Raw genomic sequence first — 14,032 nt, 5'->3', positions numbered from 1 at the left:
CACTTGAGAAGCCGCCTGTAATTTTAATTTGTTGCCATGAATCTGAAACGACAAAGTTCCAATTCACCCAGAATTGATTCAATAGTGGGGAGGGCGAGGCAGGCAAGAGGATGGAACTTATCCGCATTCCGAAGTCCAACGACGTAGACGGGTGATCAAAGATGCCTGCGCTCCAGGCCTCTGCTCCGCGCTCAAAGCCCAGTGAAGGTGGACCGGCGACGAAGGGTATCCGTGGTTGACGGGCTGCTCCTGTCCGGTGGGTCCCTGGATCAGGAGTGCAAGAGGCACGAGGCACAGTCAGTCAGCACGCCTCGGGTTCGGAGTCCCGTCGTCGGCTCGTCTGGGGTCAATACCGAAGGTCAATCAGAAAATAACGCACAGTGGCCCAGGCCTGGAGACTGGAGGCCCAGAGGAGTGGATGTGAGGGGGAGGAAAGGGGATTGTTCTGCGGTTGTTGTGCTCTGTGTTGTTCTGTTGAGCATCGTGGGTTTGGTACATGTGGCAGTGCTTACGGACTGCCCCCAGCACATTCGTTATCAAAGTACGTATACAGAGTGCAATCTGAAATTCGTCCTCCCATGGGCAGCCACGGAACAAAGGGACACCATCAAACCCATTCAAGAAAGAGATCAACCTGACGAATGCCAAAAAACAAGCCAACAACACAAGGCATATCAAACATAAATCTGGGAGTAATCAGTCCAGTATCGCGCCACCAGCCCACTGGGGCCATTCTTCACCAAAGCATCTTCAGCCCAGTCCACATCAAACCACTCCAAAACAGCAACAACAGTAACCAGAATACAGGAACCAATTGCCTTAGATTTTTTAAAAAATCCCCAGATTGTGGTCATTGATAATGAAAATGACACATTTCACTTTATGTTTCGACGTACATGTGAGAAATAAATCTGAATCTGAATCTGATAAAAAAAATATTATTTTTTTATTTATTTAGAATTACAGGATGGTAACAGGCCTTCCAGCCCAATATACCTGCGCAGCCCAATTACACCCATGTGACCGATTAACCTACTAACCCGTATGTCTTTGGAATGTGGGAAAAACAGGAGCAGCTAGCCACAGAGTCACGGGGAGAACGTACAAACTCCTTAGTATATAGTCATACTTTATTGATCCCGGGGGAAATTGGTTTTTGTTACAGTTGCACCATAAATAATAAATAGTAATAGAACTATAAATAGTTAAATAGTAATGTGTAAATTATGCCAGTAAATTATGAAATAAGTCCAGGACCAGCCTATCGGCTCAGGGTGTCTGACCCTCCAAGGGAGGAGTTGTAAAGTTTGATGGCCACAGGCAGGAATGACTTCCTATGACGCTCTGTTCTGCATCTCGGTGGAATGAGTCTCTGGCTGAATGTACTCCTGTGCCCACCCAGTACATTATGTAGTGGCTGGGAGACATTGACCAAGATGGCATGCAACTTAGACAGCATCCTCTTTTCAGACACCAGTTCCATCCCCACAACATCACTGGCCTTACGGATGAGTTTGTTGATTCTGTTGGTGTCTGCTACCCTCAGCACAGCAGCATCACAGCATCAGCGACTGAACCCAGGTTGTTGGTGCTGTAAAGCCTTGAGCTAACCACTGCGCTACCGTGCCGCCCCAAAAGTTTAAGAAAACTCAAAGTCTACAGTACTGAGCAGAAGTCTCAGGTACACGTAAAAGAAAATTCTGTAAAGCGAAGATGCTTTCAAAAATAATGAAAAGTTTCTAAATATCAAAAAAATTACTATGACGAGCAATAAACAGTAAAAAAACGAAATCAAATCAATATTTGGTATGGTCACCGTTTGCTTTTAAAACTGCATCAATTCGCGCAGGTGCAGTTTTATAAGAAAATCGGCTGGTAGGTTGTTCCAAGCACCTTGGAGAACTTGCCACGGTTTTTCTGCAGACTTTGGCTGTCTCATCTGCTGCTCTCCAGGTAATCCCAGGCAGCCTCGATGATGTTGAGATCAGGGATCTGTGGAAGCCATTCCATTTGAAACCACATAAAAAAAATTCTAGGACAGGGGTTCCCAGCCTGAGATCCACAGACCCTTTGGTTAATGGCAGGGGCCCTGATCTAGGATGCCTAAGACTTTTGCTCAGTGCTGAATATCGTGACAGCAGAGAGAAGTGATCCTCACTGTGGAAGGCGGCAGAAATAAGGCTCTGCAGGGGTAACAGCCTGTCTCCACGGGAGAAGCTCATCGCCTTTTACCAGTGCCTTGGACAAGTGTCAGGATGCTGCCTGGATTACAGGGCATGCCTAGTGAAGGTAGGCTGAGCAAGCTAGCGATTTTCTCTTTGGAGCAAAGAAAGACGGGAGGTGACTAGATAGAGGTGTGCAAGCTGCTAAGAGGCATAGATGGAGTAGACAGCCAGAGACTTTTTAGCAGGGCGGAAATGGCTAGTTCAAGTGAGAATGTTTTAAGGTGATTGGAGGAAAGTAGGGAGGGTTGTCGGAGGTAGTTTCTTACACAGAGAGTGGTGGGTGTGTGGAATGGGCTGCTGGAGAGGTAGCATTGGCGGGTACTTGAGGGGCATCGAAGGAACTCTTAAATAGGCACATGGATGAAAGAAAAATGGAGGGCTATGGAGGGAAGGGTTACATTGACCTTGCAGTCGTAAAAGGTTCGCACAGCACCATGGGCCGAAGGGCCTGTACTGTGCTGTAATAGTCCATGTTCACTGGTAAAGTTGTGCTATCAACCTCCTGAGGTAGCTGTGTCCTGGCCCCAGGTAACTGATATTTCCGCAGGTGACAGCTACGGGTCAAAGAGTCGTACCCAATGGAAACAGGCTATTTGGCCCATTGAGTCCATACCGGCCAACAAGCACCCATTTGCACTAGAGGTGCATGGACAGCAGAACCTGGATTCTGGAACAACGCAGGCAATCTGCTGGAGGAACCCAGTGGGTCAAGAAGCATCTATGGGGAGACGACCAGATACAGGATACTGGCTTCTTCCCCGTTCCTTTCCAGTCCAGTTGAAGGGTCTTGGCCCAAAGTGTTGATTGTTTCTTCCCCTCCATAGATGTTACTTGACCTGCTGAGCTCCCGAAACATTTTGTGTGTGTTGCTCTGGATTTCCAGCGTCAACAGAATCTCTCGTGTCCACACAGCACCAGAATCAGGCCTTTTGGCCCATTGAGTCTGCTCTGCGTTCAACTGGGGATGATATTTTGTTCAAACCCACTCAGAATCAGAATCAGGTTTACTGTCACTGAAATGTCGTGAAATGTGTTGTTTTGTGGCAACAGTACAGAGCAAGGCATAAAAATTACTCTGTTACAGTTAAACAAGTTATGCATGAGGTTTGTGCTCATGGGTTCTGATGACAGAAGGGAAGGAAGCAGTTCCTAAAATGTTAAGTCCCATTACCCGCCTTCTCCCTGCAAACTTTAACCCTATCAATTTCTGTCTTAAACACCGTAGATGACTGAGGCAACAAACTCCCACAGATTCACCGTACTCTGGCTGACGAAATTCCTCCCCATCTCAGCTCTAAAGGGACGTCCCTTCATTCTCAGGAACTGCTGACACTTCTGATCCTTGATCTGAATTGATGGCTTGTGCGTGTGATGACAATAAACCAATATCCATCCCAGCTGACATCACGCAGCTCAAATTAACATTGCTATATCAATAGACCAGGCCTTTAGATTTTCGCTCAATAAGTTAACGATATCCGTTTGATTGCACTCCATCCAGATGACAGGACCATAAGATAAAGGAGCAGAATTCAGCCATTCAGTCCATCAAGTCTGCTCCGCCATTCCATCATCGCTGATTTATTATCTCTCTCAACCCTATTCTCCTGCATTCTCCCTGTAACCTTTGACACCCTTACTAATTAAGAACCTGGCAACATCCACTTTAATTATACCCAATGACTTGGCCTCCACAGCTGTCTGTGGCAATGGATTCCACAGATTCACCCCCCCCCCCCCCCCGGTTAAAGAAATTCCTCCTCAGCTGTGTTCTAAAGGGACGTCACTCTATTCTGAGGCCGTGTCCTAGACTCCCCCACAATAGGAAACATCCTCTCCACATCCACTCTATCCCAGGCTGTTAGGCTACGCTACTGCTCCATCCTAGGAAACATACAGATTCTCCTGTGACTTGACACTTTGCTAGGAGGAATAAAGGCATACATTATTTTCCAACCAGGGAGAAAATTCATAAATTGGAAGTGCAAAGGGCCTCGGAGTCCTCGTGCAGGATTCCCTGAAAGTTAACTTGCAGGTTGAGTCGGTAGTAAGGAGGCAAATGCTATGTTAGCATTCATAGAGTAGAATATATGAGCAACAATGTTCCCTCTAATTTGTAATGACCAGTGTGCACAAAAACCTTGTGCTGTGCAATTTTTTGCCCAGTGACTACAATATGTACGCACTGAATTTTTAAGTGGAAGTAAACTTGAAGCTATTCTAAGGATAATAAACTACCAAGTCCAGTTTGTTGTTCATTGTTTAAAAGAAATAAAATAACTGTCAATAAGAACTTTGATCTCCCCTGGGTTTCATCATTTTCGCTCTCATTCATATGCACTCTCACAAAACACACATAGCAGATAATGAAGGATTTTCTCGCCAGAGCTTTTGCACACCGTCTATATGTGATTTGCTTGCTAAATGACGCTTTAAAAAATCAGGTTTCTAAAATCACTCCACTTCTTCCCATTTGAAAATTCTCCAGCAACTTTTGCATCATGACAATTCACTCAGGTCACACCAGTTTCTGTATTGTACATGAATATTTCTCGTTGCTGCATGTTCCTGACCTCATGAGCTCTCAGTGTAGCAGTTTCTACTGTTTCATTAAGTCTTTTCCCTTTAAATGTTCTTTTGCGTCTCACATCCTTTGCTTCTTTGGAAATCGACATGGTGAATCAATAATTTCTTCAATTAAAAACAATATGAATAAGCTGGTTCTAAAATCTGCAGACAAATCATCGCAAACTTCACCTTGGCAACACCACCAGCATCAGGAAAGGGGAAAATGATTGTGTACGATCATGAAATATATTCAACATGCCAACGAGGTAGAGGGTGACAACCTTTTGTAAAGTTTAAATTCCTTTGTGCGCTGGTAGCAAAAGATGTGTGCACATACACCCCCTCATTGATGAGCAAGAATGTACTGCTGGAACTTTATAAGGCATTGGTCAGACTGCACTTGGAGTATTGTGAGCGGTTTCGGGCCCCGTATATGAAAAAGGATGTGCTGGCATTGGAAAGGGCCTAGAAGAGATTCAGGAGAATTTTTCCAAGAATGAAAGGGCTAACATATGAGAAGCATTTGATGGTTTTGGGCCTGTACTCACTGAAGAAGAAGAAAGTTGTGAGGTGATACATGGAAAAGATAAAGGGTTGGAGAAGATGGAATCTGATATGACAGGACAGTGGACTATAGGAGAAAGGGAAGGAGGAGGGGCACAAGGGGGAGGTCATAGGCAGAGGAGGAAAAGAGCTAAGAGGCGAGAGAGGAGAAATGATAAAGAGGGAAGGGGAAGGGGGTAACAACCACAAGTTGGAGAAATCAACGTTCATGCCGTCATGTTGGGGGCTACCTGGAAGGAATATGAGGTGTTGCTCTTCTAACCTGAGAGTGACCTCATTGTGTCAGTAGAAGAGGCCATGGACTGACTAGATGGGCTGAAGGGCCCATTTCTGTGTTGTAGTGCTCCTTAGCTCTAAGGGACAACTCTCCCGAAGGAGGTGGGGGTCACCATGGCCAGTGAGTTCTTACCCTCCTTGCATTCCAGAGCCACCCGGGACTCCAGGTTGTCCATCTGCAGCTGGAGGCGCTTCAGGGTGCGGTCGGCGTCCCGGGACTTCCGCTTGTAGGCGATGAGCACGACGATGATGATGAGCAGCAGCAGGAGGCCACCTCCCCCAATGCCAAAACCGGCTGGAAGGGTCAACAGGCTATCCGAGTAAATGTGGAGGATCCCGGGAGAGAACTCCAGGCCCCCTACCTGGATCTGTGGGAGGAAATGGGAAGTAAGGAAGGGGGGGGGGGAGAAGAGAGAGGAGAGAGGAGAGAGAGAGAGAAAGAGGAGAGAGAGAGAGGAGAGAGAGAGAGAGGAGAGAGAGAGAGAGGGGGGGGGAGGGGAAGAAAGAGAGGAGGGAGAGAAGAAGAGAAAGAGAGGGAGAGAGAAGGGCACAGAGAGAGAGAGATGGAGGGGGAGAGTTGGAGAGAGGAGGGAGGGACAGAGAGGCAAAGAGAGGGCGAGGGGAGGGAGGGGGAGAGAAGAGGGAAGGGGAGAGAGAGAGTGAAAGAGAAAGGGGGAGAGGGAGAGAGAGTGTAAGAGAGTAACAGGGAGAGATTGAGTGAGGGAGAGTGAGAGAGGGAGGGAAAAAAGAGGGAGGGACAGAATGACAAAAAGAGGGAACGAGAGAGATCAAGACAGAAAGAGGAGAGAGAGAGAGAGAGATTAATTGATTATCAATACCAAATACAAAAGCTTGCTCCTCTCCATTTAAGCCTTCAATAACATGTTGCATTTATGTAGTACCTTCAGTGTTCTACAGCCCACATAAGGAGACCCTACACCAGGGCCAATTTACAGAGATTGAACTAATCTACAAACCTGCATGTCTTTGGGATTGGCAGGACACCGGAGCATCTGGAGGAAGCGTTAAGAACTGGAGAACCTCCAGAGGATATTCACCCGGCTAATTCCTGGGATCAGAGAGTCATGTATCTTGGAGTTTAGAACGATGGGAGTGATGGGGTGGTATTAGAGGCCCGTTGGTCAGGTTAAATCAGTGAGGCTCCAGGGCTGAGGGTCAAATCAGAAGTCTGGAAGTCGAGGCCTGTTAGCCGCAGCCCTGTGTTTGTGAATCTCTGTGAGTCCACTGCAGTGTCTGAAGGCCCAATATCGGCATGCCTGCACTCGAACCTGAGTCTGCTAGAGGCCTGTCCTTGTGGGTGGGAGGACAGAAAGGGGCTTGCTGTGCTCTATTTCCTTGTGTTCTGCGTTGTTCTACCGAGCATTGTGGGATTGCAATGCTGGGCCGGAATGTGTAGCCGCACTTGGCCCACCCTTGGGTGCGTTGGTTGTTAACACCTACAGTGCATCTCACTGTATGTTTCAATGTACATATGACAATTAAGTTTGAACCTTGATTGAAATATAACCTAAAACCGTAATGTATCTTAAAATCTCATGCGATTTAGTGTCATATTTTCTTTGAGAACACTCCCAAAATATGCCCCGAGTACCTCTCACTGCGTCCAAGGCGATAGGCATATGCGATTCGCTGGTATTTTCACAGACGTATCACCGCAGCTGTTGCACAGTTCCAGAAACCGGCTAGCCACAGTGAGCAGACTGTGAAAACACTGCCAAAGGAAGGCGGTGCCGTGAAGAACTAATAAAATATACAGGGAAGAGCTGAAGAGTGCTCGATCAGGGCACTCGAGCTGAATCTGCCCCGTGATTCTAAGTTCGTGCCGTGCTCCGCGTGATTCAACGTGAAGCTGTTAAGGCGAGATGTCAAACAGAGGCCCCGTCTGCCTCTTCTGTGAGTGTGAAAGATCCTGTGGTCGAGTGTGAACAGAGCCAGGGCTTTGAGAGTGTCTTCCTTCCTACAGGGTACCTGTGGGGCCCAGCTGTGAAAAAATTACCTGACATAATAGCAGTAGCAGAAACAATTTGTTAGACATGAGGTGTTCTGGCACAGCTTCAGGTGGGGAACGTAACCTTTCCAGCTCCCTGGCACAGCCCAGCCAGGTTTTCCTAAAGTGAGTAGGTATGGGATCTGTCTTTGTATTATCTGACTTGCCTGCTTCACATTATATAAGACAGTGATCATAAACCTCGGCCTGAGATGTCGACGGTTTATTCTACCACAACCTCCTGCAAAGGGCCTGATTTGCTGAGTTCCACCAGCATTTTGTGTGTGTTGCTCACCTATCACCTGCCAGCTTCCTCACCTTCTTATTCTGGCTTCTTCCCCCTTCCTTTCCAAGTCCTGCTCAAGGGGCTAGGCCCAAAACATCAATTCTTTATTCCTTTCCAGAGATGCTGCCTGACTTGAGAATTCCTCCAGCGTTTTGTGCGTGTTCCACACCCTGCCAATTCCAACTCCTTCCTCTCCCACCGCCTTCTTATCCTGGCTTCTTCCCCCTTCCTTTCCAGTCCTGATGAAGGGTCTCAGCCCAAAATGTTGACTCTTTACTCCCCTCCATAGATGCAGCCTGAAGTGCCAAGTTCCTCCAGCACTTGTGTGTGTAGCTCAGGATTTCCAACATCTGTAGATATCGTGTGTCTCTGATCTGTTGTAAGCTAACTTACGCAATGGCACCAGGCAAGAATAAATCTCTGTATTCTCTTGACAGTCACCAGATTAGGAAAGCCTGATTTATAGATACCAGTACTACCAGAGCGAGTAATTAAGGATTGTGGAGAAAGGGCAGATACGGGAGCTGACACCATGGCCAGATCAGCCATGATCTTATTGAATGGCAGAGCAGGCTCGATGGGTCAGTTGGCCCACTCCTGCTCCTAGTTCTTTTGTTTTCATTCATGAAACTAGCTTTGATAGACATCATGAACCAATTGTGCTGAAGTGTCTTTTTCTGTAGAACACTGTAAAAACCTAAAAATACTGTAGCTCTACTGGGGTAAGGAATGGGCTCCATTTTTACAGACATTCTATAAGTTGGCTACTATATCTGAACATCAGACTGATACAGGAGATTCCAGGTCATTAGGACATATCAAGACCAGTACATTTTGGCCCAATTAAGTAGCTGCCCCAATTAGCCAAAGTTTTGTGGAAATAGTTAAAACGGTATTAGAAAACCACAAACTACTGTTTAACAGAGTAACAAATTATGTACAACACTGTGTAAAAGTCTCAGGCACATATACACAGGTAGGGTGCCAAAGACTTTTGCACAGTACTGTAGCAATTTTATGTATTGCATAGTACTGCTGCCACAATAAAACAACCAATTTCATGACACATGTGAGTGATGATAAACCTGATTCTGATATGAGTCTCTATTGTGGACTGAGTGTGGGAAGGGGGCAGGGAGAGGGGAATCATGGCTGGGGAAAGAGAAAGGGAGAGGGGAGGCTGCAGGAAACAAGCCTGTTTGCATTTACCCTATCTATACCCCTCATAATTTTGTATACCTCTATCAAATCTCCCCTCAATCTTCTACGTTCCAAGGAATAAAGTCCTAACCTATTCAATCTTATCTTGTAACTCAGGTCCTCCAGACCCGGCAACATCCTTGTAAATTTAACCTGTACTCTTTCAACTAGAAGCTCAGGACTGCAAGAGGCTTTCCATGAAGTGATCAGCCGTCCTGTGTTTGGTCTCTCCTGTTATGTCCCTTCACCGCCACAAAGAACATTAAGTCTACTCATAATTTGTAACCTCCAAGAGGACCACAAGCAGCTGACATTTCAGACCGATACCTTTCTTTCAGGACTGAGAAGGAGGGAAGATGCCAGAATAAAAAGGTGGGAGGAAGGGAAGGGGGATAGCTAGAAAGTGATAGGTGAAGCCAGGTGGGTCGGAAAGGTAAAGGGCTGGAGAGGAAGGAATCTGATAGGAGAGGAGGGTGGGCCATAGGACAAAGGGAAAGAGGAGGGGACCGGGGTTGATGATCGGCGGGTGAGAAGAAGTGAAGGTGAGTGGGAAATATATAAGTGGTTGGGGGGGGGGGGGGGTAGACGTGTTCACCGAAAGGAGACATTGAAATTCATGCCATCAAATTGGAGATAACCCAGATGGAAAGCAAACTAAAATCTGGAGGTCAAAAATTTTAAACTTCTTCATGAAGAGGGTGGTGAGCATATGGGACAAAGTGCCAGAGGGAGTGGTTGAGACAGCTACAATAACAGCATTCAAGAGACTTTTGGATAAACATAATGGTAGGAAGGATTTAGTGTAATATGGTCAAACAGGCTTAAGTGGGCATTGCGGTCAGCATAGACAAGATGGGCCGATGGGCCTGTTTCCATGCAGCGTTACTCTATGACTCCAAAGACCTTTCTCTGAGTTTGAAGAGATTTGGCATGTCAACAAGTACACTTAAAAGCCTCTATAGTTGTACCATGGAGAGCATTCTGACAGGCTGCATCACTGTCTGGTATGGAGGGGCTACTGCACAGGACCGAAAGAAGATGCAGAAGGTTGTAAATCTAGTCAGCTCCATCCTGGGCACTAGCCTACAAAGTACCCAGGATATCTTTAGGAAGCGGTGTCTCAGAAAGGCAGTGTCCATTATTAAAGACCTCCAGCACCCAGTGAGAAAACACTGTTACCATCAGGTAGGAGGTACAGAAGCCTGAAGGCACACACTCAGTGATTCAGGAACAGCTTCTTCCCCTCTGCCATCTGATTCCTAAATGGACATTGAAGCTTTGGACACTACCTCACTTTTTTTAAATATACAGTTTTTCTGTTTTGAACATTTTTTAATAATCTATTCAATATACAGTACATAATTGATTTACTTGTTTATTTATTATTATGTTTTATTTTATTTATTATTTTTTTATCTCTCTCTCTCTGCTAGATTATGTATTGCATTGAACTGCTGCTGCTAAGTTAACAAATTTCACATCACATGCCGGTGATAATAAACCTGATTCCGATTATTACAGATTGCTTCTAATTAAGTTATAAGACGCGGAGTTAAACAATATGCCAGACTCAATCTGCAAGGATTTATTTGCCTCAAGCAGAGTGGTGCTATTAACGTAAACCCCGGGTGGCCACTGGGAGAGATGTGAGGTTGTGTGAATTTCAGTCGGTTCACATTCTCTTGAGCGTGAAGATGGAATTGGACTCAGAATCAGATTTATTAGCACTGACGTACAGCACTGTGCAAAAGTCTCAGGCACGTATATATAGCTAGGGTGTCTTAGACTTTTGCACGGTACCGTAGTCATTTTATGTATTGCACTGTACTGCTGCCACAATAAAACAACCAATTTCATGATATATGTGAGTGATGATAAACCTGATTCTGACATGGGTCTCTATTGTAGACAGAGTGGGAAGGGAACAGGGAGAGGGGAAATCATGGCTGGGAAAAGGGGAAGGGAGCTGGAAGTATCAGAGAGGCATTCTGTAATGATCAATAAACCAATCGTTTAGAATCAAATGACTTTTCCTGGTGACTTAGGGCTGGGTGTGTTTGCTACCGTGCTACCCCCCTGCCCCTGACACTCATGCTCTGCACCCCTCCCGCGGCGCACCACCCCCGTCATTCCCAGCATCCGTTGCTCCTGCCAGATTTACAGACTTGCTCTCTGCTTCACATTGAGAAATACAGTACGCTGCACCCTAGATATACATGTGTGCTTCAGACCTTTTGTGCAGTACTGTAGGTTCTGAAATTTGTTGTTTCATCATAGCAGCACAGTGCAATGAGAATGACTATAAGTTACAACAGAAGTATAAAATAATACAAGAACAGAATAGTGAGGTAGTGATCACGGATTCATGGGCGTTTCAGAAATCTGTTGGCCAAGGGGAAGAAGCAGTTCTTAAAACACTGAGTGTGTGTCTTCAGGCTCCTGAACCTCATCCATGATGGTGGTAATGAGAAGAAAGCATGTCCTGGGTAATGGGGGTCCTTAATAAAAGGTACCATCTTCTTGAGTAACCCACTCTTGAAGATGTCCTCGATGCTAAAGAGGCCAGTGCCCACGACAGAGTCGCTGAGTTTACAATTTTCTGCAGCTTTTTCCAATCCTGTGCAGTGCCCTCCATCCATACCAGACATTGATGCAACCAGTTAGTATGCTCTCCATAATACACCTGTAGAAATTTGCTAAACTCTTTGGTGACATACCAAATCACCTCAAGCTCCAAAATGAAAATAGCCGCTAGCTTGCCTTCTTTGCTATTGTTTCAATACGTTGGGTACAATTTGATCTTCAGAGATGCTGACATCAGGAACCCGAAGCTGCACACTCTTTCCATTGCTCACTCGTCAACAGGGACATGAATTCCTTCCAATAACCACTTCCGCCCCAACTCTGTGCCGCACTGCTCTGTAACTTCCTTATAGTCCCAGCGCCCTAGGATCAGCCATGACCGTCTGGGCAGTTTGCAGATTCCATCTGAGATGGTATGGGTTTCCCCCTACGAGGTGCTTCAGGTTTCTCCCATATCCTGAAGAACTGACTGTCGGTCATTATAATTGCCGCTAGTGTAGGTGGTTGTCAGGATAACCGGGATGGAGATTAGGTTATAGGAAATGAGGGAGGATGCTCTGCTGGGAGCCAGAATATACCAGATGGGCTGAATAGACACTTTCTGTGTCCAAATATATATATCAAGTAAGCATCTGCTCTAAACAATTGTGATTCCAGCGCAAGGGTAGCACAGTACCGCGTCGGTTAGTGCGTCCTATTTCAGCCCGGGGCATCGGACTTCAATTCCAGAATCTCTGTGAGCAAGCCTGAAATTCCTTTCCATGCAGGCTTCCCCTGGGCACTCCAGTTTCCCCCCAAGGTACAAAGACTTACATGTTAGTAGGTTAATTGGTCATTGTAAATTGTCATGTGATTAGGCTAGGGTTAAATTGGGGGATTGCTGGGCGTCGTGGCCTGTACGACTTATTCTGCACTGTATCTCCAAATCAATAAGGCTATTCCAACACCAGCGCTCTGGGTTCGATCCCCGCCATCGCCTGTAAAGAGATGCATGCTCTCCTTGTGACCGTGTGGATTTCCTCCCGCATTCTAAAGATGTCAAGGATAGTCAGCAATTGGGCACGAGGGTGTAATTGGGCGGAGGGGGTTCGTTGGGCCAGAAGGGCCTTTTACCGTGTTGTGCCTCTAAAATAAAGTGTGCAGAGGATCGAATCGGGCTGCAGAGGTTTGTAAACTCAGCCGGCTCCATCAGGAGAAAAACCCAACATATCGATGCAGTCACAGAGAAGGCACAGCAGTGGCTGTATTTCATTAGGAGTCTGAGGGGATCTGGCATGTCGCCAAAGACACTCACAAACTTTTACAGATGGACCATGGACAGCATTCTAATTGGCTGTATCGCCGTTTGGTTTGGGGAGGTTGCTACTGCGCAGGATGCAAATAAGCTGCAGAACGGGCGGCTTCCATCACTAAGGACCCCCACATGCCCTCTTCTCAGGGAGGAGATACAGAAGCCCAAAGGCACACACTCAGCGATTCAGGAACAGCTTCTTCCCCTCTGCCATCCGATTGTTGAATGGACATTGAACACAACCTCACTAGTCCTCTTTAGCACCATTTATTTATTTTACTTTTATTGTAATTTATAGACATTTTTATGACTTGTACTGTCCTGCTGCTACAAAACAACACATTTCACGATATCTGTCAGTGGTAATAAACCTGAATCTGATTCAGAGCTACAAGCCCAAATTCCACTCCCTTTCACAATATAAAATCACAAAAGTCCTTAAACAGATAATGAAATGTATTGTTTGCGTTAACAACCAACTCACACTGAATACGTGCTGGGAGAAACCCGTAAGTATTGCCATGCCCACAATTTACTAATCCGATCTGTACGACGTGGGAGGAAACTGGAGCACCTGGAGGAAACCCACATGGTCATGGGTCTTTACGGACAGTGCGGGAATTGAACCCTAACTGCTGCACTGTCGTGCTGCCAGACAGCCAGAATCTTTTTCGAAGGGCTGAAGTCATATAGTTATAGAATAACACAGCATGGCAACAGGCCCTTTGGCCCATCTCATTCATGCTGTGATACCCAACGGGCTAGTCCCACGTCCCCTGCATTTGGCCCATATCCCTTGAAACTTTTCCTATCCATGCCCTCACCTTTTCAATGTGGAATACTAGAGGGCACAGCTTTACGTTGAGAGGGGAGAAGACTAAAGGGGATGTGTGGGGAAAGTGCTTTGACACAGAGGGAGGTGGGTGCCTGTAACGGCCTAATACAGTGGTGGAGAATGCAGATACAACAGTGGTGTGCTTATGAGGCTGTCAAATTAACTCACCTCCAAGAAGACCACAAACTTGTAGTTG

At 46.2% G+C, this 14,032-nt stretch overlaps 1 protein-coding gene across 6 annotated transcripts in view; it reads right to left on the bottom strand.

Moving 5' to 3' along the window:
• Positions 1-14,032, bottom strand: part of LOC140210964 (plexin-A1-like) — a 464,700-nt gene that overhangs the window by 55,197 nt on the left and 395,471 nt on the right. For all 6 annotated transcript variants that reach the window (XM_072280256.1, XM_072280258.1, XM_072280257.1 and 3 more), the window contains one exon: positions 5,767-6,001. In XM_072280256.1, the coding sequence (XP_072136357.1) occupies positions 5,767-6,001 (235 nt within the window). The remainder of the gene's footprint in view (positions 1-5,766; positions 6,002-14,032) is intronic.

This window comes from Mobula birostris, chromosome 16 (genome assembly GCF_030028105.1).
Source record: "Mobula birostris isolate sMobBir1 chromosome 16, sMobBir1.hap1, whole genome shotgun sequence".
Lineage (NCBI taxonomy): Eukaryota > Metazoa > Chordata > Chondrichthyes > Myliobatiformes > Myliobatidae > Mobula > Mobula birostris.
The sequence above is the reverse complement of the archived record's forward strand: the minus strand, read 5'-3'. Positions and strand labels throughout refer to the sequence as shown.